At 41.6% G+C, this 22,634-nt stretch overlaps 1 protein-coding gene across 2 annotated transcripts; it reads left to right on the top strand.

Annotated features, from left to right (window-relative positions):
• Positions 1–168: 168 nt before the first annotated feature.
• Positions 169–11,794, top strand: impdh2 (IMP (inosine 5'-monophosphate) dehydrogenase 2). Of its 2 annotated transcripts, XM_079225679.1 has the most exons (15): positions 169–564; positions 2,799–2,847; positions 3,461–3,562; positions 3,652–3,726; positions 4,166–4,372; positions 5,223–5,310; positions 5,453–5,652; positions 5,783–5,873; positions 6,324–6,419; positions 7,293–7,364; positions 9,363–9,506; positions 9,791–9,935; positions 10,229–10,372; positions 11,219–11,302; positions 11,421–11,794. In XM_079225679.1, exons 1-15 carry the CDS (start codon positions 467–469, stop codon positions 11,440–11,442), a joined length of 1,617 nt encoding a protein of 538 aa, XP_079081805.1. In that variant the 5' UTR covers positions 169–466; the 3' UTR covers positions 11,443–11,794. The 2 variants fall into 2 exon arrangements, with proteins under 2 accessions (XP_079081805.1, XP_079081804.1); XM_079225678.1 differs by lacking the exon at positions 7,293–7,364.
• The last annotated feature ends 10,840 nt before the right edge of the window (positions 11,795–22,634 follow it).

The raw sequence follows: 22,634 nt of genomic DNA on the forward strand, positions 1-22,634 counted from the left end.
TTTTAATCTATACAATAATAAAAGCGCTTCTCTCTGCGACGATTGTGGAAAGAAATGAAGGGGGGCGAGTCGGCCGGAAGTGACGTCAGGGTCGGAAACTGACTCCAGGAAACAATGCACGTGTCTGAGGGAGCTGCAGAAAGAACATGAGCGCCCAGCTCTGGCCCCAGTGTAGACAGACGAGCATTCACACCGACATTTTATCTTCAATGTACCGCCGTTAACCGGAAACACAGGACTCTCCCCGGCTGCTCGGAGGCGCGCGGAACAGGACACCGGTCGGACCGTTAAGTGACCAAGAAGAAGAGCGGCACGCGCACGGCGAAAGGAAAAGAGTTGTCGGTCTCCGTTCCCGGCCCGTGTGTGTTGTCTTTTTGTACTTGTCCCGGTGCCTTAGCAGTTAAGTTATTTAGTGTAATTAGTTCAAACACTGAAGGACCGACCAGCGAGGGCTCATTGGGACATCATGGCGGACTACCTGATCAGCGGCCAAACCGGTTACATCCCTGACGACGGGCTGTCGGGACAGCAGCTGTTCAACGGAGGAGACGGGCTCACATACAAGTAAAGACTCCCACTCCGCCGAGCCCGACGACACAGCCTCCACCAGCGTGTAGCTCCGTGCCGCCCCGTGGCTTCGCGTGCTAACCGTAAACTAGCCCGCGTGTTCACCGTGACTGATTGTCCAGAGACTGAACCCGGTGTTGCCAAAGTCAGCCGTGTTTTGAAGGGGCAGTCTAATGACGGAATAATCGATCAATTATTAAAATAAACCCTTGCTTCCCCCTTTTTAAAAGAACAACAACAAAGGGAGCATTCCCTTAGAAGTATCCAGCTACCAAACACTGCATGCTACGTTTCCCTTCTTGCAACCATCAGCATGTTTATTACTGACTGACTAGGTTCACTCGGTGAACATTAGAAAGCTCCAGAGCAGCAGAAGACATTATGTTATATAACTGTTTCCACAGGTTGAGGTAAATTAATACAGTGACAGGTGTGAACATTAGAAGTCACCAAAGCCCAATATACTAGTGTCTCACATTTTCTAAATGACTCATTGTCAGGCAAAGAAGGTTGCTGATGAGTAAATTAAAAAAAAAGAAGTGAAAAACACTTGGGTCTGAAATGCATCTTCTTGGAAATGAAATGAAGGGGAGGGACGCATTCCTTCTGCCTGCACGCTGGTTCCATATTTAGGTCCTGACTGACAGGGTCCTGTGTTGTTCTGCTGTGTGGATCCAGGCTGTACTTGTACAACAAAGAAGAAGTAGTGCTGTGTACTGACTAGACGTTGACACAAAGTGATTAATCGATAAATCAGAAAAGATGATTGACTTAAAGTAGATTTATTCATAGTGAAACATGTTGCTCTGTTTGATGAATAGGCAACTGTATTGATGACCCACTGAAGCCCTGATTGAATTGATTGCGTTGAATGGTATTTATCGTGTATTAAAGTGTAGTAGTAATGATTATATGCCCTGTCTCTTTAGTCTCAAAAACACACATGGGCCTCACTGCCACTCATACTCCACATGGATAGACATGCTTTCTTTTTGTAAACATTTCTCTCTCACACACACACACACACGTGTTTTGTAACATGACACCTTCTGAAGAGTCTCAAGAAAGAAATGTTTTGATGTCCTGTTCAGAGTAGTTTAAGTCACATTAGTCCTTGAATACCTTTCTTGGGGTTCTATTTCTGAACTAGAAATTGTGCGTTTTGTTTGCTACACGTTTAAACATCACAAATCATTTTTTCTACACTCCGAGATCTCAATTGTACGGTGAAGCGCGATGGTTCAAACCGTAATGGTTCAGTATTACTCTTAGGCTGGGTTGCACCAACATGGATTAAATTAATCCTGGTTTAGAGTTAATCTAGGGTTAGTAAATCTAGGTTTAAACTGGTTTATAATTAGAGATATGATGTGTTGCACATCTTAATGTTAACCCTCGATTAGCTAAACTAGTTTAAACAAGGGTTAAAACAGAATTAGTTTATGTTGCCGTGGAAAAATTCCGTTACTGATACCGTTAGTTACTGTTTATAGCCTACCACTACCGCGGCTATAGCTAATAAACTGTCGCTCCTGCTAGCTATTATGGCCCGTCAAAGAGGGTCAAACTTTTCAATATTTGAAAAGATGTTGCTGACCGAGTTAATGGAGGAGTTTAACTCCAGCTACTAGGAACTGGAGAAGTGGAGGCACAGCAAAATTCCTCTCACTTCCATGCTTGATTGCTGGTCCAATCTTCCCATTGAGGTATATGGCAGACTCCTTTGTGAATCTATATCGCTGTGAAAACTCGCTGTTGTCATCAAATTCAATTGGGTTTCACCTATCTCTAATTTTCCTGCGAGGAACTCTTTCCTCTAACCCCATCCAGCGAAGATATGCAGCCATGTTGTCAATAAAACGGAGATAAACCTCCTCCAGGGGTGGTTTAAATATAACCGCTAATCCAGGTTTAGTCTAGGTTTAAAATAACTGGTGCAACAGATTTGATTTTAATCTAGATTTAAACGGAAATTAAACAGATTGCCAAAGGGTTAGATTTACCCAGGATTAATTGTAAACTAAGGTTAAACTAGGTTTAAAGTTTGGTGCAACTGGATTGAAAGACAAAACCTGGTTTAAACCTAGTTTAAGAGTTAATCATTGTTGGTGCAACCCAGCCTTAAGGTTTTATTTTTCTTGTGTTCGATTGGCTGAGGCGGATTCAAAGCCGTTAATGATGGACAGGTCTCTGTGAGAATCGCTCTAACCTCGTCTTTCTCGTCTCTTCAGTGACTTCCTGCTTCTGCCGGGCTACATCGACTTCACATCAGAACAAGTGGTGAGTCGTGATGAAGGACGAATATTTGCCAGAGCATAAATACCGGTTTAACGTTGCTGTGGCGGTTTTAAACTAACCCGAATATGGGATGATGTCTGGGATGGGAGCACATGAGGTGAGAGTGAGGATTATCGGATGTGTGCCGCCCAGCACACACATTCCCTGAATTAGACTAACGATGCCTCAACAAGCCAGAACAGTAACTTATGGCCTCCCGCTGTGACATTGATGGGATGATGGTTAGTTCTTAAATGGAGTTTAACAGCGGCACAAGAGTCCTTAAGTGAGAAAACGTGACCACGATCAATATTGATATCGTCACAATACCAGGACCCTGAAATCAAACCAACTAAATGGAATTGAGTCATTATTTTATTACACTTATTATATATTTTAAAAAAAAAAGGCTTGTTACATGGATATAAAGCTTAATTATACGTTAATATTTCAATGGAATCGTCTGAAAAGATGTCCAGTCTTTGAGGGGGTTTACAGAGATGTATCTGCTGTAGCAAATGTAACTTTGAGTATCCTCACAGTTATGTTGTGTTAGGAGTAGTTTCTCAGGAGAATACGTGGCCCACGTTTTAACCCACTGACCTCTCTTGTGCAGGACTTGACCTCAGCACTCACCAAACAAATCACCATGAAAACACCCTTTGTCTCCACTCCCATGGACACCGTCACAGAGGCCAACTTGGCCATCGCCATGGCAGTAAGTAGTGCAATTTTCCTCTGGATTACGAGATTGTTTATTGTTCCTGCTATCACGTTGTTACACACTGATGTATTGTCTCCTCGCAGCTCACGGGTGGCATTGGCTTCATCCATCACAACTGCACGCCAGAGTTCCAAGCCAATGAAGTTCGCAAAGTCAAGGTAGTGATGGTTTTAGTTTTTTTCTTCTTTCTTTTCTATTTCCACTCTTTCATCTTGTTCATGTGCTCATCATGTCTCTTCTATGTATTGTTTTACCGTCACATGATAATATTCGTACTTTTTTCTATTCGTTTTATGTTTATCTTTTCTGTCATCTCACGTCAGCATCTCTTTGTCTTTCTCTATTTTTATTCGCTGTTCTCAGTTTGAAAAATGTAGGAGTGTTATTTTCCCCGCATCCCTTGCTTGAGTAAAATCTTGATCCAACCCTCCCCGTTCTGAATCTCTTACGTCCTTTCCCCTCATATTATCCTCCTTTTCTCTGCATCGCTGGCTCTTAAATCCACTTCCCGTTTATGTTTCTTTTTGTTCCACACCATCCTCCTCCTGCCCCCCGATAATCTTCCTTCCCCTCCCTTCCTTGCCCTCCCCCCACCAGCGCTATGAGCAGGGCTTCATCACAGACCCGGTGGTGATGAGCCCCGGCGAGCGTGTACGAGACGTCTTCCAGGCCAAGGCTCGCCATGGCTTCTGTGGAATCCCCATCACGGACAACGGAAAAATGGGCGGCAAACTGGTGGGCATCATCTCTTCTCGAGACATCGACTTCCTGAAGGAGGAGGAGCACAACCTGCCACTGAGTGAGGTGGGTGGAGCTTAGATAAGTCGTTAGCCATTAGTAACATTTGATGGAATTGATGAATAGGAATTTTGTAATGCATAGTGATATTTTAATTGCGAACAGTAGACATATTTAATAGCTATGAGTGATAAAGGGATATTTTACAGTAATAAACTACACTGCTGCTCAGAAGGTTGGGGTTTTCTGCCTCAAAAGCTTGATTTCTTAGTCAGATGGCAGCGAGGACAACACTATAATTGAATTGTCTTTCATGCCTCTAGGTTGTAGAAAGTCCTCGTAAAATAGAGGTTATTTTGTATGAAGGTTTTTGTAAAAAAAAACAGTAATGTTTTGGACAAGGAGAACAAACGCTGCACAACTGGTTAAACCAGACTTTCGGCTTTTTTCAGTTATCAGGGACAAAGGTCTTTCTGAGCAACCGTTGAATAATAATTTATGTAATCAACAGTCTTTTGGAAAAACAAACTGGAAGGTTTACATTAAAATGTGTGCAGGTTAAAATATAAATAGGACCCTGTTTCTGTGTCGATTGCACAATCATTTCTATAACGAGCGGTAACATTATCAGGTGTCTTGCTTCAGCAGCGCTATTCTTAGAAGGTCACAATAGAAGGTTAGTTTAGGATTAGCACTATTGGAATTGGATCACACTTTTATGCTGTTTTACACTGTTTTTGACTTGTTTTTCAGTGTTAATGCAGAGTTTTCAAGGAATGTAGGAACTCGCAGCACTTCTGGGGGTTTAGTACAATGCTTTAAATGTGTGTGTGTGTGTGTGTGTGTGTGTGTGTGTGTGTGTGTGTGTGTGTGTGTGTGTGTGTGTGTGTGTGTGTGTGTGTGTGTGTGTCGACAGGTGATGACGAAACGAGAGGATCTCGTGGTTGCCCCTGCTGGAGTGACACTGAAAGAAGCCAATGAAATCCTTCAGAGGAGTAAGAAAGGTGAGGAGGCTGTTCAAGATGTCATTCATGACTTGCAAGATTTTTACTTAACAATTCAATTGAAAACATGACATAAAATGATTTGTCATGCATCCAGGTGTGAACGCCTGTACATGTTTGACCCCTCTGATTGGTCCCGCAGGTAAGCTGCCCATAGTGAACGAGGAGGGGTCCCTGGTGTCAATCATTGCCCGCACAGACTTGAAGAAGAACAGAGACTTCCCTCTGGCCTCCAAAGACTCGCGCAAGCAGCTGCTGTGTGGCGCCGCCATCGGCACCCACAACGACGACAAGTATCGACTGGACATGCTTGTGCAGAGTGGGGTGGATGTCGTTGTGCTGGTATGGAGGACTTAAGTACAGATCTTGGTGGTGGAGACTTGTTTCCCACGGAAAGAAACTGGAGAATTGGGTCTAAAAGCTGTGATGATGCTCTGTAAATACCAATGTCATGCTTCTTCTGTATCTCCAGGACTCTTCTCAAGGCAACTCAATCTTCCAGATCAACATGATCAAATATATCAAAGAAAAGTATGAAAATCTACAGGTCATTGGAGGCAATGGTAATTACGCCTTTCTTTACCTTTTAGAGAAAGTATGTCCATTGATTCCAGCTAAGGGATCACATTGCTTACAATTAGAGATGCAAATGTTGAGAAAACATTCTCATTTTCCGAATTGATTTAATTACAATTCACAAGTATTCAATTTCCAATTTGATTCCGTATGGATTGGTTGGGGGATATTTTAGTTACAAAATTTCTAAAATTAATACTTTCAGCAATCAGTGAAGCAGCTCTTGGCATGTTTGGATTACATTGAGGTTCACTACTCTGTTTCAAGCTTCACGGGAAAAGGCATATATTAAAAGATCAATCACTGGATTGTATAAATTTATATTGGATCCCTTCAAATTAAGTTTGTTCCGAATGAGAAAATCTATACTTTAATGCAGAACCCAAGTCCTTGTCCAGTTCTAACGGCCTTTCTGTCGCCCCCCCTCTCTGCTGCAGTGGTGACTGCAGCTCAGGCCAAGAACCTGATAGACGCAGGAGTTGACGGGCTGAGGGTGGGGATGGGCAGCGGCTCCATCTGCATAACGCAGGAAGGTAAGTGACTGACTGATGAACTCAACAAACGCCCCTTGGCCTCGCAAACTGCTTCCACCCACAAAGCCCTCAGCCATTCTGGAGCCTTTTAATGTGCCAACCAAGAAAGGAAACTCTTAGTGAAAGGATGGGCAGTTGGTCAATTTGATTGACTTTGGTTTGGCAGAAAAAAAGCGTGATGCTAAATGTCTGGTTGGCTTGTTAACGACATGATGTCGGCTTGATAACTGGCACAAAAATGTTCGCTTGGTTCAAACAATTGTCTTAGTTGAAGACAGCAGATTGCTCGTCTAAGGCTGCTCACGTGGAAAGACGGGCCTGTTGGAGTTGTTTCGTCTTCTTTCGTTTAGTCCATGATGTGTGTTCAGGTGCACGGTGTGTTGACATTTATGATCCCAAGAGTCTGTCTCTGGCAACTCCTGCAAGATTATGTTTACAAGTCAAGGTAGTTAAAGATCACAAGCCGTGACTGGTCAGGGTGCAGTGCGTAGTCTGTCACGTCAGGTGCTATGAACGCCTGGTCTGTCAGTGTGGTTGACATGCTTTTTGTTTTATTTTTACGACGATTACATTGTGCAGTTAGGGATTTTACAGCCAAATATGGATTTCAAATCTTAAATTGACATTGGGATGCTTTTAGCTTATTTGTCAAGTTTACCGTAGATATTGTAAGTCTTTATTTCTTGTTTTCTCTCATCTTGTCCAAAGATTCCTCTCAAGTCATTCGCAATATTTCTTCATTTTCTTTTACTTACAGTTTTCTTTTTGCCCGTCATCTTGTTGTCCTCCAACCTGCCACCTCCCCTTCTCTCTCACTTCCCACCCTTGTGTTTGTTTGTTTATTTGTGTGTCCTCGTCCATGTCCATGTCCAGCTCCCCTCAGTGTACCACCAGCAATAAAACTCCACAGCCCCAAAACCCCAACCACTGTTACGGGATACTCCAGTAAGTTTTCCCTGTCCCCCTTTGGCCTGCGCTGGGCTCCCATTGGCTCCACTATCGCAGTGTGCCCGCCCTCCCCACTTCACAGCCTGCTGCATTGATTGGTTAACAGCTTTGCATCGGTAGAAGTACTAGAGGTCGTGGTCATGGGTCATAGAGCTCACCGTGGGTGTTTGTTTAGGTTTTGGGGTTTTGCTTGTTCCCGTGTCCTCACTAATCTGTCAATCATCATAAGTGAATGTTGCTCTTCCTCCACCCACTTTACTGACCTTTTGGGCTCAGATCTTGACGATGTCATCAGATTGAGACACTCTCCATTTGTGTCCTTTGGTTGCCTATGGATACCACTGGTCAGATGTGGACTGGATCAGTTGTAGGCCGCAGCGCTCACCCATTTCTAACACCCTTTCCTAACATATGGCTTTCGAAAGATTTGCTCAGTAATGTAGTTGGCAGCCACACGGTGAACCTGCTGAGGTGGGAGCGGCACTTTTGCTTCATTATTAATCATCATGATCAAGGACAAGGCGGCCTTGATAAATGTATCTCCATTCAGCTGTTGGCGTTATATTCTAATTCCTCTGACTCAATTTCTAATAGTCAGCACAGTGTCTTCAGAACTTGCAAGTGCTGCCAGCTGATAGTTGCACCTAAAGTGGCATACTTGTGAATTGTTGCATGGTTGTATGAGAGGACTTTTTGATTATTTATCTTTAGGAAGGCCTTATGCTGCGTTCGCACCAAAAGGGTTTTCGCTGCGGAAAGGGGGTGCGGCTTATCTCCGTGGCTTTACTCCATGAAAACAGTTACCTTTTTCCGGCATTCACCATTGAAATAACCTCTAGTTCTGCTTTATACTTGTTGAGGAAGTCCCACAAACGTCGGAACATCAAACGCCCCCGTGTCTGGGTTCATAATGTTATCCGTAGTCACACACAGCTCGACTCCTCCAGGACGAGTGTCTGAATGAAGCCGCTTCCAGCGCTCCTTCAGCGGACCAGCAACAGGAAGACGGCGGTGACGACGGGCGGAGCTTCTCAGCGCTGATTGGCTTTCGCTTTTTCGGCCCAGTTGAAATATTTCAACTCCGCCGAAAAAGCGAATTTTCGCAACGCTTTTGCCTCACTCGCACCCTGTCCTTTTCAAGTCTACTTCTTGTGATCAGCACCTCTTTTGTGTGTGTGTGTGTGTGTGTGTGTGTGTGTGTGTGTGTGTGTGTGTGTGTGTGTGTGTGTGTGTGTGTGTGTGTGTGTGTGTGTGTGTGTGTGTGTGTGTGTGTGTGTGTGTGTTTATTTTATTTAGCTTTGATCACATGCTTTACAGAACAGTAAAAAAAAAACACTGGTCGTGTCTTTCGTCTCTGCTGGCAAATCAGGAATTGGGACGTTTCTCTTTAGTGGCTCTTTGTAAATTTGATCATCTGTGACCTTTTCTTTGAAGGTATGACAGATTATTGGTTGCAATTTTAAATTATAATTTTAATCGATTAGCAGTCTTTAGTTGACTAGAGGCAGGATATATTATGAGAGGCGGGTTTGGAGTCGTCATGTGGTATTTATCTGCTGATGTGCTCACTTTTCTTTAACTAACAAAACAGAAAGAGATTCATTCCCAGCCTGTCTGCTACTTCACCGTGTGTGAGTGCAATTTTTTATTTTATTATTATCACTGCAAGTTTCCAACATGCCTATCAACATTTTTGTTGAACTCTCTTGAGCTCAGTCCTGGTCCCAAAGCTCTGATTTGTATTTATGTTGACGAAGTGTTTTTGTAAACTGTTATATACTGTTAGGAAAGAATATTTTGCTGAAAAATATGGACAATGTCAGCATTTTATTCCAATTTCCAATATGAATCTTTCCAACTTTGTCCTGTGAGCTGCGTGAGCATTTTGTGAGCTTTGTGGGGTCAATATGTAGCACAGGACTCGCAACTTGTGTTAAAGATGATTTAATTCTACAGCGGTTACTTTTCCTCACATCATATTTCATCTCTCTCCAGTGCTGGCGTGCGGCAGACCGCAGGCCACAGCGGTCTACAAGGTATCGGAGTACGCCAGGCGTTTTGGCGTGCCGGTCATCGCTGACGGCGGCATCCAGACGGTCGGGCACATTGCCAAAGCCTTGGCACTGGGAGCATCCACAGGTATGGTAGATGGGTGTTTCAGCCAGAGAGCGAGGGCAGGGCGTACAATAAAATATTTAGGTGACGGATGAGATATGCACAACATTAGAATAAAACCCATTTAATTTCAAACTTAGCCACAAGAACTATAGTAAATAAGGATTCCTTTTTTGTGTGGGGGGGGGGGGGGGGGGGGGGGGGGGGGGGGGGGAGGGGGAGGGGGGGAGGGAAGCAGCCCTTTTCCCATTTTTACTCCTTTTAAGCTTTCTGTAGTCATCTTTAATGTTCACTCTGTCTCTGTCCAGTGATGATGGGCTCTTTGCTGGCTGCCACCAGTGAAGCTCCCGGGGAATACTTCTTCTCCGACGGCATCAGGCTAAAGAAATACCGCGGCATGGGCTCTGTGGATGCCATGGATAAAAACCTGGGCTCCCAAACCAGATACTTCAGGTACAAAAACACTAAAACTGGCCCAATATAAATGTATCATTCAAGTCGATCAGAGTTTACATTTGATGGCACCAGAGTACTAACTGTATATCTGCAGGTTAAATTACAACAAAGCAATGGGCTGACTCTCCGAGAAGTGAATAACATGAAAGTGCACTGTTCCTTTTTAAACGCAGTATAGCCCCGTCTCACAAAAATGTCATTAGAGACCATTCTTTGTCAGATGACAGTTCCTCCTCCGCGCTCTTTCTATCACATCACTCACAAATAGTTTTCCTCCTCTTCCCTCCCAGTGAGTGTGACAAGATCAAAGTGGCTCAGGGCGTTTCTGGAGCGGTGCAGGACAAAGGCTCCATCCACAAGTTTGTTCCCTACCTGCTGGCCGGCACACAGCACTCCTGTCAAGACATCGGAGCCAAGAGCCTCACGCAGCTCAGGTAAAAACACGATTATATCAAACTGCCTTCTACTTCACTGAAGTAAAAGTAATTGATCTGGAAAATGTGTGCACACACAGAATAATGAAATGCACTGTACAAGGTACACCTGTGCTATCAATTGCATTTCAATACAACAGCCATGCATTTTACCATTACAGTATGAACTGATACCACTTTCTTTAAATCAGACCAAGTACCGATATGAGTACTTAGTAATACCATTACAGTTACTTAAATATCATATTTTATTACAATCAAATGTTCCTCTCTTTCTACCTGTGAAAATGAAACACTAAATATACACCGTTATAGTGTCGCTCACATTTCAACATCTGATACAAACGGAGCATAGTTTGAAATAGGGATGTAAGGAGTAAAACTCAGGAGGGGCTTGTTACTTAAAGAAGAATAGCAGGTCCACATTAAATGCGCTCGAGCTGAAACTTCAGGGCTAACCACCCATTACTTAAACTTAAATGTATTCACTTATTGTATTGAAGTTAAAAAAAAAGTTTATGTTAAAGAAAAAAAGCCATTTACAGTCTTTGTATAGTCTTTCCAATAGGTTATAGATAAAAGTGAAGTCATAAAAATGCTAGAGCAAATGTCGAAAAAAGTTAAATTGTTGTAGTATGTCGAGAAAAGTGTGCGCCTGAAAAGGTAATGGGAAAAAGTAATTGTATAGTAGGCCATGAGACTTTATCTGTGACGATAACGCTCATGTAATACATTCTGTATGAATTTGGGACTCATGCTTAGCCGTACTTGCCCAGCGCCTATGCTGCACTATATTCATTCCCTTGAAGCCTGATGTGGGTAACAGCATTTCTTTCCTCGTTGCAGAGCCATGATGTACTCTGGAGATCTAAAGTTTGAAAAAAGAACAGTTTCAGCTCAAATGGAGGGTGGAGTCCACAGCCTGCACAGGTACAAGCAACAAGAAACCACTCGCCTCAGTGATGTAGTTTCATATTTCAACATCTTTACTGTCAATGTCTCTCTCAAACCCAACACATTTTCAGTTAAACTTCCTCTTTCTCTCCAGTTATGAGAAACGTCTGTTTTGAGAAGACGCCAGACGGAGCATCCTTCCAACAGACACATTATGCAAACACACTTTCATACCAGACACTCTTTCATTCATATCCTCACACACACACCACTAACTTTTCATACAAGTTAGTCTTTAAAGATGAGCTCTCACACCCACTCTACTCTTCCAAGGATCCATCAAGTCTTCCTGCCAGTGTCATCTATGCATCGTCTGTGTGTGTATGAATAGTGGGAATTAAGCATTTATCAATCAGTTCACGTGTGTATGAATCCCTCAATGCCTTTCAAGTTGTGATTTAAAATAAATGTCTGGAGTGTCCATCTTAAGGCAAAAAAAAGTTGTCCAATAATAAAAACGTATGTGTTTTTCCACAAGCTGCTGTTTGTTTTTGTGTCCCCACTGCTTTTATATTTGTAAATATCTAGTACTTTGAGACAATGTAACAGAATGTACTTTTTATTTACTTTTTAAAGTCAAACTAGTATGTCGGTAAAACTAATAAACAAAGTCCTATTATATGTAGAAAAGGGTAATAATAATTTTAAAAATCCGGCAACGGCAGGGTTCACACAGAGAACCTGATACTTGTCACGGTACGCCAGAGAGTAAAATGTAGAAGTGCCCACTTCAAGCACTGAATCGTCCAATCAGATCACATCCAGACACAGCATCACTGCTACACTGTTGATTTGATGCCCAGGCTCCCTCCATCAAAGCAGCAGCAGCCTCCTCTCTGACCCGCGTCCTGCTGGAGGTCTCCGGGGGGATCAGGTACTCCGCCAAATCCACCGGACTTTCCAGGGCGAAACCCAGACTGGCTGGTGGGAGTCCTCCAGTCACGCTTGGCTGGTCACACCTGTCTCACATCGTCCATCATGTCACACGCTAATTAACGCACCTGGAAAGAGTCGATTTACAGTCCTCAATTAGTACAACTGTCACATCCGTGTTGTACATGGGAAACCAAACAATAATTGCATTACTACCATTAAAATAAAGGTCTCTTAATAGGTCTCATATAACTTCCAATGACATTTGTAAAGCTAGGCTTTGTAAACACGTTGCTGAAAAGCCACTGAATTAAATCATTCAAATGCTAAACCATGGTGACCTACAGTACACTACATGTCTAGAAATAAAACTCCTTTAAACCAAAGTTAGCCCATTTTATACCTAAACAACTACTTTTTACATGAACATCCTCAAATTAAAGCTGACCGGAAATCTTTAGTTTTACTGCTGTCACTACGATGATCATGAGTAGTACTACTGTTAGTTTCGTATCATTACCAGTGGTGGAAAGTAGGGAGATGGGGCAATTAAATGTTTTTCCTTTTTCCTTCATAACTCACAGACTACTTGAAATACACGTATGCACACAAAACATATGTATGTGCACCAATTAATAATACAATCCATATATTTTCTCTAATTGGGACAATACTACAAAATGTAATACAAGAAGTCAGAGTGTTACAATTGCCCCCTTGAGTATATTAATATATAGTTGTTTGTAGCCTGACAAATTGAAAGTGTCTTTAAGTCTAATAGTTTTACAACCGACTGCCTCTTTTAGGTCAAGGTTTAGTTCTCTTTAGTTGTTTTTAAGCTTTTGAGGGCATGATAAATGAATGCAACTTTAAATCAGGGTCTAAAAGCATTTTTTTTTTGGCTCCACAGGAAAAGTAATTCTCTTCCTGAATTTCGTATTGTTTTTCCAGCTCTTCCTTGTCAGGTTCACCTCTTGTGCTCCTTGCTTTTTTTTTCCAGGCCATAGTATGTTAGGCCATAGTATGCTAGTTAATACTAGAACAAACTAATGTATTTACATTTGCCTGATTTAATGTAATTTTACATTCAAGTGTGTCAAAGCAGACACACAAAGACCTCACATTGGGCCATGTGGCTCGGGGGCAATTGCAACACTGTTTACAACTACTTTTGATACTTAAAGTATACTTTTGTATGTTTTCATAAGTGGATTTTTGGTTTTGCCATTTTTATCAGAGTACTTCTTTCTCCACTGACCACTACTTTAACCCCTATATCAACCAACAGCGCTAGGAAAACTATGACTATGATATCCCACATATCGAAAGGCAGACTCAACATTAACCATGGTGAACAATTACAAATGTTGTCAACATTTAGGAAAGAAATGTGTAGTTAGAATTGAACAAAAACAACATGAATACTATTAAAACCTGATTTACTGTGACATTTCTATGGGTTTCCTGGAGAAATCTTTCATTCAGAAAAACTGGGCAAAATACAAATTAACATAAGCACATATACAAACATGTTCATTGTTCATTGTTCAGGGGACTAAAGGGTCAGCTAAGCAGCAACATGTGTTACGGCTGGTTCACTTAAACTCACTTTCCTCCAGCAGCATCTAGATATATTAGGTTTTATTTGTCCAGGTTTTTCAATGTTGTCTGACATTTAGTTTGTGGCGCTTCAAAGCTCTGAAAAATGACATCAACATTTTTGACAAGGTAAGTATACAAATATTTCCAATGAACAGTGGTGGCTGTTTTGCCATGTTAACTGTGGAGCAAACATGTTGGAACTGGCTAAAAAGGTATAAAAAAGATCAGAGTAAAACAGGAAATCAGTCAGCCATGGTTCTCACATACCGTCTGAAATAAATGCATCCAGTCACAACACAAAACCATTCAGACAAACAGCAATCAGTTTGCAGAATGAACACATTATACTTCACTTGTATGTCCAAATATATATAAATGTCTGAATACTCATAATATATTAAATCTTTCATGCTCTAAACTCAAATAATGCCTAATAAATACAGGTTGGATAAATAACATGAAAGACATTACATGACAACCAACTGTTTAAATTGTAAAGATGTAATCCACTTTACAAAAATGATCATTTCTTTTGACCTTGAGTAACAGAAAGTAGTAATGGTGTCTCTGCAGCAGGGAGAGGAGGGGACGAGGAGGGAGTGGACAAAGGAAAGGAAAGGAGGAGTTTTGTGTGATCAGGAGAAGTGAAAGTGAAATGAATCTCTCCAGTATTTAAAGAGGAAGTCTGCACTCTCAGAGATGTTGGCAGACAGGGGACGACAGGAGGACGAGGCGCTGCTGTGACATGTTGGTGAGCGGGAGCTCTTTTACACACCATTCTTCTAACTGTATCATCATGTGAATACTTTGTACTGGTGGCTTTTTGTACTTTCACTTTTCTTTCCCTCCATTGGCTCCAAGTGCCACATCCTCATTCCACCTCTCTCTTTGTCCTGCTTTGACTTCTTAAACTTTGTCCTCACACTCTTTCCCATAAAGTCTTGTTTTACTGCTTGTATAGCTGGTTGTCCCTTCATCCCTCCTATTGGTGGAGCCTTCAGGTGCCCTGAGCAAGTTGAAGTAGCCTTTAGGTGACAAACTGAAAGTGTCTTTAAGTCTTCTAGTTGTTTAACCGACTGCCTCATTTAGATCTCTTCAGTTGTTTTTTTAAGCCTTTGAGAAATTAATACAATTTTAAATCAGGGTCTAAAAGCTATTTGTGGCTCCACAGGAAGAGTCCTATGATGTAAATGTCTTCCTTCATATTTTCTTTCCAGCTCTCTGCTTCCTTTTATCGTTTTATCAGCTCTTCCTTGTCAGGTTCACCTCTTGTGCCTCTTATTGCTTTCTTTTTTATTCTGTCGCTCAACAGATGATACACAACACTTTTTTCAAGATGGTATACCGATACAAAAATATATAACACTACAACTAAAATAACTGAAGACTCGTGGACTGTAAAGTTACCCTTTCCCCCTGTTTTTTTCTTTTCCTCTTTCTTTTAGCTTTTTTGACCTGAGTCGACCAGAGTTTGGACCTGAAGCTCGTTTTGGTGGGTGGGATTGTAACGGAACCCATAATGCAGCTGTGATTCTCAGCTCCAGCTGGTTATGAGGTCCGTTTCAATCCCACAATGCACAGGACATCCTGAGGAGACGGGCTTACGTGGAGCACTTCTCCATAAACGTGATACACATCATTTATATCAGATTAATACGCATTTCTTAAGTCCGCCTCTGTTTAAAAAATGTATTTTTATCATTTCAGTTGAAATCTTTATTGATCCTTTAAAAAGGAAAAAAAGACTGGTAACGGTGGAGAACAGTAGAAAAGTATGTACAGTAGAAGTAAACCTACCAGCGGACAGCTACAGGTATAAAACCAAGGCCTTTAGCTTATAATTGACCCGTTCTGATTCAGATGGTGCATTCAAGGTGCAATGACAGAGTTGTTTCTTTCTAAATGAAACGAGGAACGTGAAACTAACAATAGTATGGCCTGTGCTGAATGCTGCGTTGCAATTTTCAACAGAATAAATTGGGAGTGTAATGACTGCATTGTTGTTTGTCTGACGCAGAAGGTGTTTTTCCTCAATGACACGTTTTCTCCCGGATTGCTGACGACAGTAAACGCAACCGGGAATTTCGTGTCAGCCAAGAATGACACCTCGAACATGAGCGCCCACTGCTAATGGTTTCAGATCTCTGCTCCCAGAATGTCATTTTTGGGGTTTTCTGTGTAGTATTTCTAAATGGGTGCTCTCAAGATAAATCTCTTTTAAAGCATCAGTCACTGTGTATTTTTCTTACTAACACCCATCACCACGCGTTATTCACGGCCTGTGCTACAACTAGAAGAGCAGCTTCTCTTCTCTGACGGGTGTGTCCGTATTATATATTCCTGACACGACTTAAACATGAATTGTTGTTTTACATTATTGTTTGACACTTTCTCTAAATTACAAATTTAAAGCAACGTTAACAGTAACTGTTATCATTTAACGAGGTCACATTGTAAAAAAAAATCGATTGTCGCTTCTTGTATTTTGCGGTAAGTTCTCCTAAATAACTTGGAAAGCCATTTCAGAACAAATCTATTTGTACGAGCCGTTCTTTGCAAATATGTCGAAATGAATCCACATGGTATAGGCTCTACACAAGTATAGACATAAATCCAACAATTACATTGACTTCATTTGGAGTTTCAAGTTATACATGTTGTAGAACGGATTAAACCATGGCTAAATGACATTAACATATATTGCATAATATATATTTTGACTTGAAAGCTGCAGCAACAATCAACTTTTGATGCAGTTTCATTGTTCAATTTATGTATTGTTGTTCAAGTTTCAGACCCACTGCAAGTTTACAATGGTGCCGTTTTAGGCTTAACCAACGAATAGTGAATCGGAGCATGAAGGCCTGCAGTGTGCATTTCCTTCTCGTGGTCCATCAACCTCTGTAGCCGGGCGTCCTCCTGCGCCTGCATGGAAGCGTCCATCTCTCTGAGCTGGGTGACCATCGCCGACACCAACGTGGAGACTTGCTCCATCACGGTCGTTTTCTTTTTCTTCGATGGAGTCGTGTACGCTAGAAAAACGAGAGAGACGGGGACAGTCAGTTAGGGAGTTTAGTCTCTTTGGTTTACAACACAGGACTTGAAATTAGACGGCAACAAGACGAAGGAGCGGACTTTCAGCTGTAAGGATTAACATTATCGCCATTTGTTTCTTTAAAAAATAAAATACAGAACAGATCATAACCTGATTTTGGAGAAGTGGAAGGAATAACTTTTCACGTGACTGAGGAGGAATAGGGACAAATACTTCCTCATTCTGTGGCTGCTTGTGGCAGCAGCTCTGTTAAAGAGGGGTTTTACACCTTTAATATGTGGGCGGTGTGTCTGACTTCATGTGAGAGGACATAAAGCCGCTGTCCCACTGAACAATTTATTTTTATTTTTTAAAAGCAACCCAAAAAACACCAACACCTAGTAACATCTGGCTTCAGTGATAAATTCCTATCTGCATTCATTTTGGGTGAGAATTGACTGTGCAGAAGTCACAGGTATTTATCGACTCAAGTGCCACGCGTCAGAGGTGGAAACACGACACCAGGGAGGATGAGCCAATTTCCGCCTAGTGTTTTCTTTGGTTGGTATTGGGTTTTTGCCAAAGTCTAGTCATAGCACAGTATGCAGTTCCCCCACACAGAAGGTTCATGGGACTCCACAGATGCAGCAAACTAAGTTTGCATCTTTACAGGTCAACAAGCTCCAGGCTCACATCGAAGTGCATGAAGACATTTAAAAAAGGGTCCCTGGATAATATAATGCATCTTAAATCTCATTGTCGGACAAATCTCTGGAATCATGTATCTTCTGTTTATATACAAAAAGGAATGTACAAACCAGTAAGCAGCTAAATACCAGTTATGTGACTATAGCAATAAATAATGTCATCTATCATGGGAAACTAGTATACTACTAACCATCCCACAGTTATGAGGGATCCATCTCTGGCCCCTGGTGCTTTCTGGGAGCTCAGGACAAACGACCCTGCAGGTCATCCATCTCTCCTCATCCCAGTACTGGTAGAAAACACACACACGCTTCCTGGTGTTGATGGGTTGGAGCCGTTCCGATGGGCTGTACTGCTCCTCCTCGTCCTCAACTGGGCCCAGGTGCTTGTCGAGCTCCCGGTCGTCCACCCCGGAGCTGTACTGTTTCATCCAGCTGCTCGTGAGACCTGTCATCCTGTTGTAGACCAAGGAGTCCATCACCGTGACCGTGATCTGGATCCGGATCGCCTCGCTCCGACCCCCGGATGGTCAGCAGCTCTTTGACTTCATTCTACTGCCAGTTGTGCATATTTTCTTTCGCTGGGGTTAGTTATGTGCTGCTCAACTTATTACATCTTCTCCCTTATGTTTACGTCACATTTCGCCGGCGGAAGAGATCGTTTTTTTGGTATAGTCATTGAAAACAACAACATTAAATACACGTAGTCAACATACTACAGAGAACAATAGTTTTAATTCAAATACATAATACAAAGACAGAATTGGGATAAACTTCTATAAATGTTAAATCACAATTACAAAACACAAAAAGCTTTTCCTCTTCAATAGACTAGCAGCTTATATATATTATATATATGTGCATGCACGCACACATGAAAGTGCGTCAGTAAATAGAACAGAACGCTGACGTTCTATCGAGGCTGTATACATAATGCAGATTGTCTTAATCATTCCTTTGCACTTGAACTTTAAACGAGTTGACTTGTGAAACATTTTCTGCTACAAAGCTGAAACCTTTGAAAACCTGATCGCCTGAGAACCTGAAAACAAACTTCTGGAGAAGCAACCGTTGGAGAACCGAGCTGAAAAAACTTCGAAGAGGAAATCCACAGAAACACACCTGCTGAAAGAGGTCCAGAGGAGCCCCTGCTGACCAGAGTCTCAGTTGTTTATTCACTTTTCAGGTAAGACATCTTTTAATTTGAAGCTGGGTTTTTATTTTCGAAATAAGCTGTCCTTTTCCAATAATGTAAAAAAGCGATTAGTTGCTGCTACTTTTTTACCTGTGTTGGACTATGGTGATCTTCTTTATATGCATGCCTCTGCTAACTGTCTTCGTAGGGTGGACGCAGCTTACCATGCTTCGCTGCGGTTCATTACAAACTGTAAGGCTCTGACTCATCACTGTGAGTTATACTCTCGGGTAGGATGGCCTGCTTTGGCCACCCGTAGGCTCTCTCATTGGTACACCCTTATTTATAAGGCAGTCCTTGGTCTGCTCCCAAGCTACCTGTGTGTTTGCATCAACCAGAGAAGTGTCGGACAATATCCTTTGCGATCTCAGGACTTTTTTATGCTCACTGTCCCAAATGCCAGAACGGATATGGGAAAAAGGGCTTTTGGGTACTCTGCCCCCTCATCATGGAATATGTTGCAGAATGTTTTAAAGCTCAGGGAACTAATATCACTGACTGCTTTTAAATCTCGAATGAAAGAAATAGAGGCATGTTCCCAAACATGTAAATGTTTCTTAAATTAACTCTACGTCACTGTTTCTTAGCTCTTAGCTTTTAGTTTCTTTTAACTTGTCTTGTTCTTGTGTTTTCTGTGTATAACTGTGTTTTTTATGCTGCTGCCTGTCTTGGCCAGGTCTCCCTCGAAAAAGAGATTTTTAATCTCAATGGGACTTCCTGGTTAAATAAAGGTTAAATAAAAATAAAAAAATAAAATAAAACATTTAATGTAAAATGTTTTTATTAACGTTTCTTATATGCTCAAATCACATAAGATCAGTAAATTAATGTACAATGTTGAATAGTTTGAGGCATCATTAATGGAAAGTTGGTCTGCCTTTTGGGAAAAAAGTTGTTGGTGTCCCTCGATTTCTTTTTCCGGTGTAAAATAATAATAATTCGGTAAGACTGGAATATTTTCGTGGGAAATGTGTGTAATGTGTTAACACTTGTATAGTTATGTTAAAATACAGTTCTCTTTGTTTGATGGGCTCATATTTTCCAAATTTAAAGTCAGAAATGTAGAAAAAGATGGCCGCCGGGTCTTTCGCTTTGCTTAAGATATATTTGGAGATGCTGTATGGTCCTTTTCAATTCATATTTATGAATCGATCAATATCGCTATGAGCTCGAATGAAGAAGATAAAGTGAACTAAAGTGTCTGACAGTTTTTGGACCTACATTAGTATTCTCTCGGAGCTTACGCAATGTTGTTGTGTCAAAACATTGAGATGTAGCAAGTGTAAAAATAAGATGATAAGATAAGATGACAGTATGTTGGCCTATTGTTCTGACTACTACTATTTTAGCCTGCTTTACTGTGGTGAGAAGAAACAAGACATGTTTTTAGAAGTAAAAACAGTAATGTGAACAAGGTTATGTGGAGTTGTGCAAATGAGGGTTAAAGGGTTTAAGCCTATGTTTGAAGTCAGTTTCATGGAAGTGGAGAATGTGACTTTTTACAATACATGTTTTCTTCCTCAGCCACTGAGCGCTCTGCCTCTTTCGCTGCTCCTCGATCAGTCATTTTCACTGCTGTGCTTGAATCCCCAGGTGTCACGCCCTCCAGCTGGCACACTGTGTCATGGAGGCTGTCTGCAGTCCTCAAAGCAGTTTGGGTTCAGTCTGCCGAACGGTAGGTATCCGGTTAACATGCCTCGAACGTCTTCCTCCACAGGTTCAACTGGCCTTAATAATATGGACAAAAAAGGTAGAGTATATAAAATGTATTATTAATAGCAATATTCAATATGTCAAAGATGATTTGCCCTACTAACCATTTTGTCCAACTAAACTCATCTGACTCTGGATGAAAAAAGTAAGAATTAGCTTCTGTTTTGCAATAGCACATACAAATGAACATTTAACAAAAATATATCAATAATAATAGAATATGCAAGAGGCCAGAAGCCTAAAAGACTGTTTGTCCCTACATTTAAATAATAAGGTGATTGAACGAGTCCTAACTTACAATACATGGGTTTTTCCTGGAAGGCAAGCTGTCGTTTACATATCAAATAATTAAAATATTGTTTTACTAACCATGATCCTACTTTTATTTATAATCCACCACGTGAGCTGCTGCTGTTCACTGTGGACAAAGAAGGTAAATTAGAGTTTATGACATGGACACAGGAAGACTTAAATGTAATAACCTTAAACTATAATGTAAAGACAAAGTAGGAAATGTGTTATTGTATTCTCAATCTGTCCATATAGTATTTGTATCCTTATTTTAAACAACTAGGTGATTAAATAATCTGACACCAAAAGAAAACATTTAAAGACATTTAAAGAGAAAATAATACATGTTATTTGGTGAAACTGGTTCTCCGTGTGATATTGTTTTGTCAGTGAATTCAATATTTTGGCTCACCATTATTTATCCTTTTCTTCTCTTACTCCGCCTCCAGACTCATCCAGGGTTACCTTGGCGACATGAAAGAAAAGGTCACATTGGACCCACAGGACGAGCTAGAGAGCAGACGAGAGGAACAACAATGACTGTTTCCTGCTACTCTTAATATCCATCCATCCATTATCAGCCGCTTATCCGGGGTCGGGTCGCGGTGGCAGCAGGTTCAGCAGGCCGACCCAGGCTTCCCTCTCACCCGCAACACTTTCCAGCTCATTCTGGGGGATCCCGAGGCGTTCCAAGGCCAGCCGGGAGATATAATCCCTCCAGCGTGTCCTGGGTCTTCCCCGGGGTCTCCTACCAGTTGGACGTGCCTGGAAAACCTCTAATGAGAGGCGTCCAGGAGGCATCCTGACTAGATATCCGAACCACCTCAACTGACTCCTTTCGACCGAAGGAGTACCGGCTCAACTCCAAGCTCTCTCCTGATATCCGAGCTCCTTACTCTAAGGCTGAGCTCGGTCACCCTACGGAGGAAACTAATTTCGGCCACTCTTAACATTACTTCTTTAATAATTCAGAGATTACTCATTTTACTCCCTATATTGTACTTCAAAAGTAATATGTATTCATTTCTTTGAGAGGAACTCAACGTACCTCCAGAGTCTCTCTCTCTCTCTCTCTCTCTCTCTCTCTCTCTCTCTCTCTTCTCTCTTCTTTCTTCTCTCCTGGTTCCTGCTAACCTGCCTGCAATCAACTCATCGCCTCCAGCAGATCGACCCCCAGCTCTTCTCTAACTCAGTGGCTGCCTCAACTACTGTGGTAATCACCTGCTTCTATTTTTGGGGGTTTCAGAGATGTGATTAACTGCAACTTTAACTTTCCCTTATTTTTGTTTTTGATATCATCGGGCAGCTTGTACCTTTTGGGAATCCTGGGGCCCGACCGACTGGATGTGGAAGAAAGCACGAAAGAGCCAAAAGCCTGAGCGTCCCAGAGGCCCACTGAGCACACTGTCACCCAATCTTCTCAACTGGTGTTGCCTTCAATAAAACACTCAACGTCTAAAGTGGCACTTCTGTATTGTGATTTATTTTAGCTTCAGTGGTGTCGTTAATGTGGTGAAAGAGTTTTTTAAAACAGCGAATCTGTCGCAGACAGTGGCTACAATGCTGCTCAAACCTCTTCCACCAACATGCACACTGAGTCATTTGGATGAAACGAAGAACAGATCTTTCTCTCAATCAATCCAAGTTTAAAGCGTTCCCACATATTCATTTCAGTTCTGAGAAGATGAACACAGGTGTCATATTTAATCAAACATATTGGAAGAATATGGAATACAGAGCACTTGATAAAAAAGATTAAAAAAAACATTGCTATTCCTGGCCAACGCAAGGCAACTAAAATAAAATAAAGTAGTGATGAAGTTTGGCCTGAAGGTGGCACCAGAAGTACACAAATGTTACAAAATCCAAAGGTTAACCTTTAAACTCATAAGC

Source organism: Taurulus bubalis, assembly GCF_910589615.1.
Source record: "Taurulus bubalis genome assembly, chromosome: 11".
NCBI classification, from domain to species: domain Eukaryota; kingdom Metazoa; phylum Chordata; class Actinopteri; order Perciformes; family Cottidae; genus Taurulus; species Taurulus bubalis.

Coding starts and splice junctions, on each gene's coding strand:
- impdh2 (XM_079225679.1), top strand. CDS start 467: ATGGCGGACTACCTGATCAGCGGCCAAACCGGTTACATCCCTGACGAC. Junction 3,563..3,651: donor ACTTGGCCATCGCCATGGCA/GTAAGTAGTGCA, acceptor GTCTCCTCGCAG/CTCACGGGTGGCATTGGCTT. Junction 3,727..4,165: donor ATGAAGTTCGCAAAGTCAAG/GTAGTGATGGTT, acceptor TCCCCCCACCAG/CGCTATGAGCAGGGCTTCAT.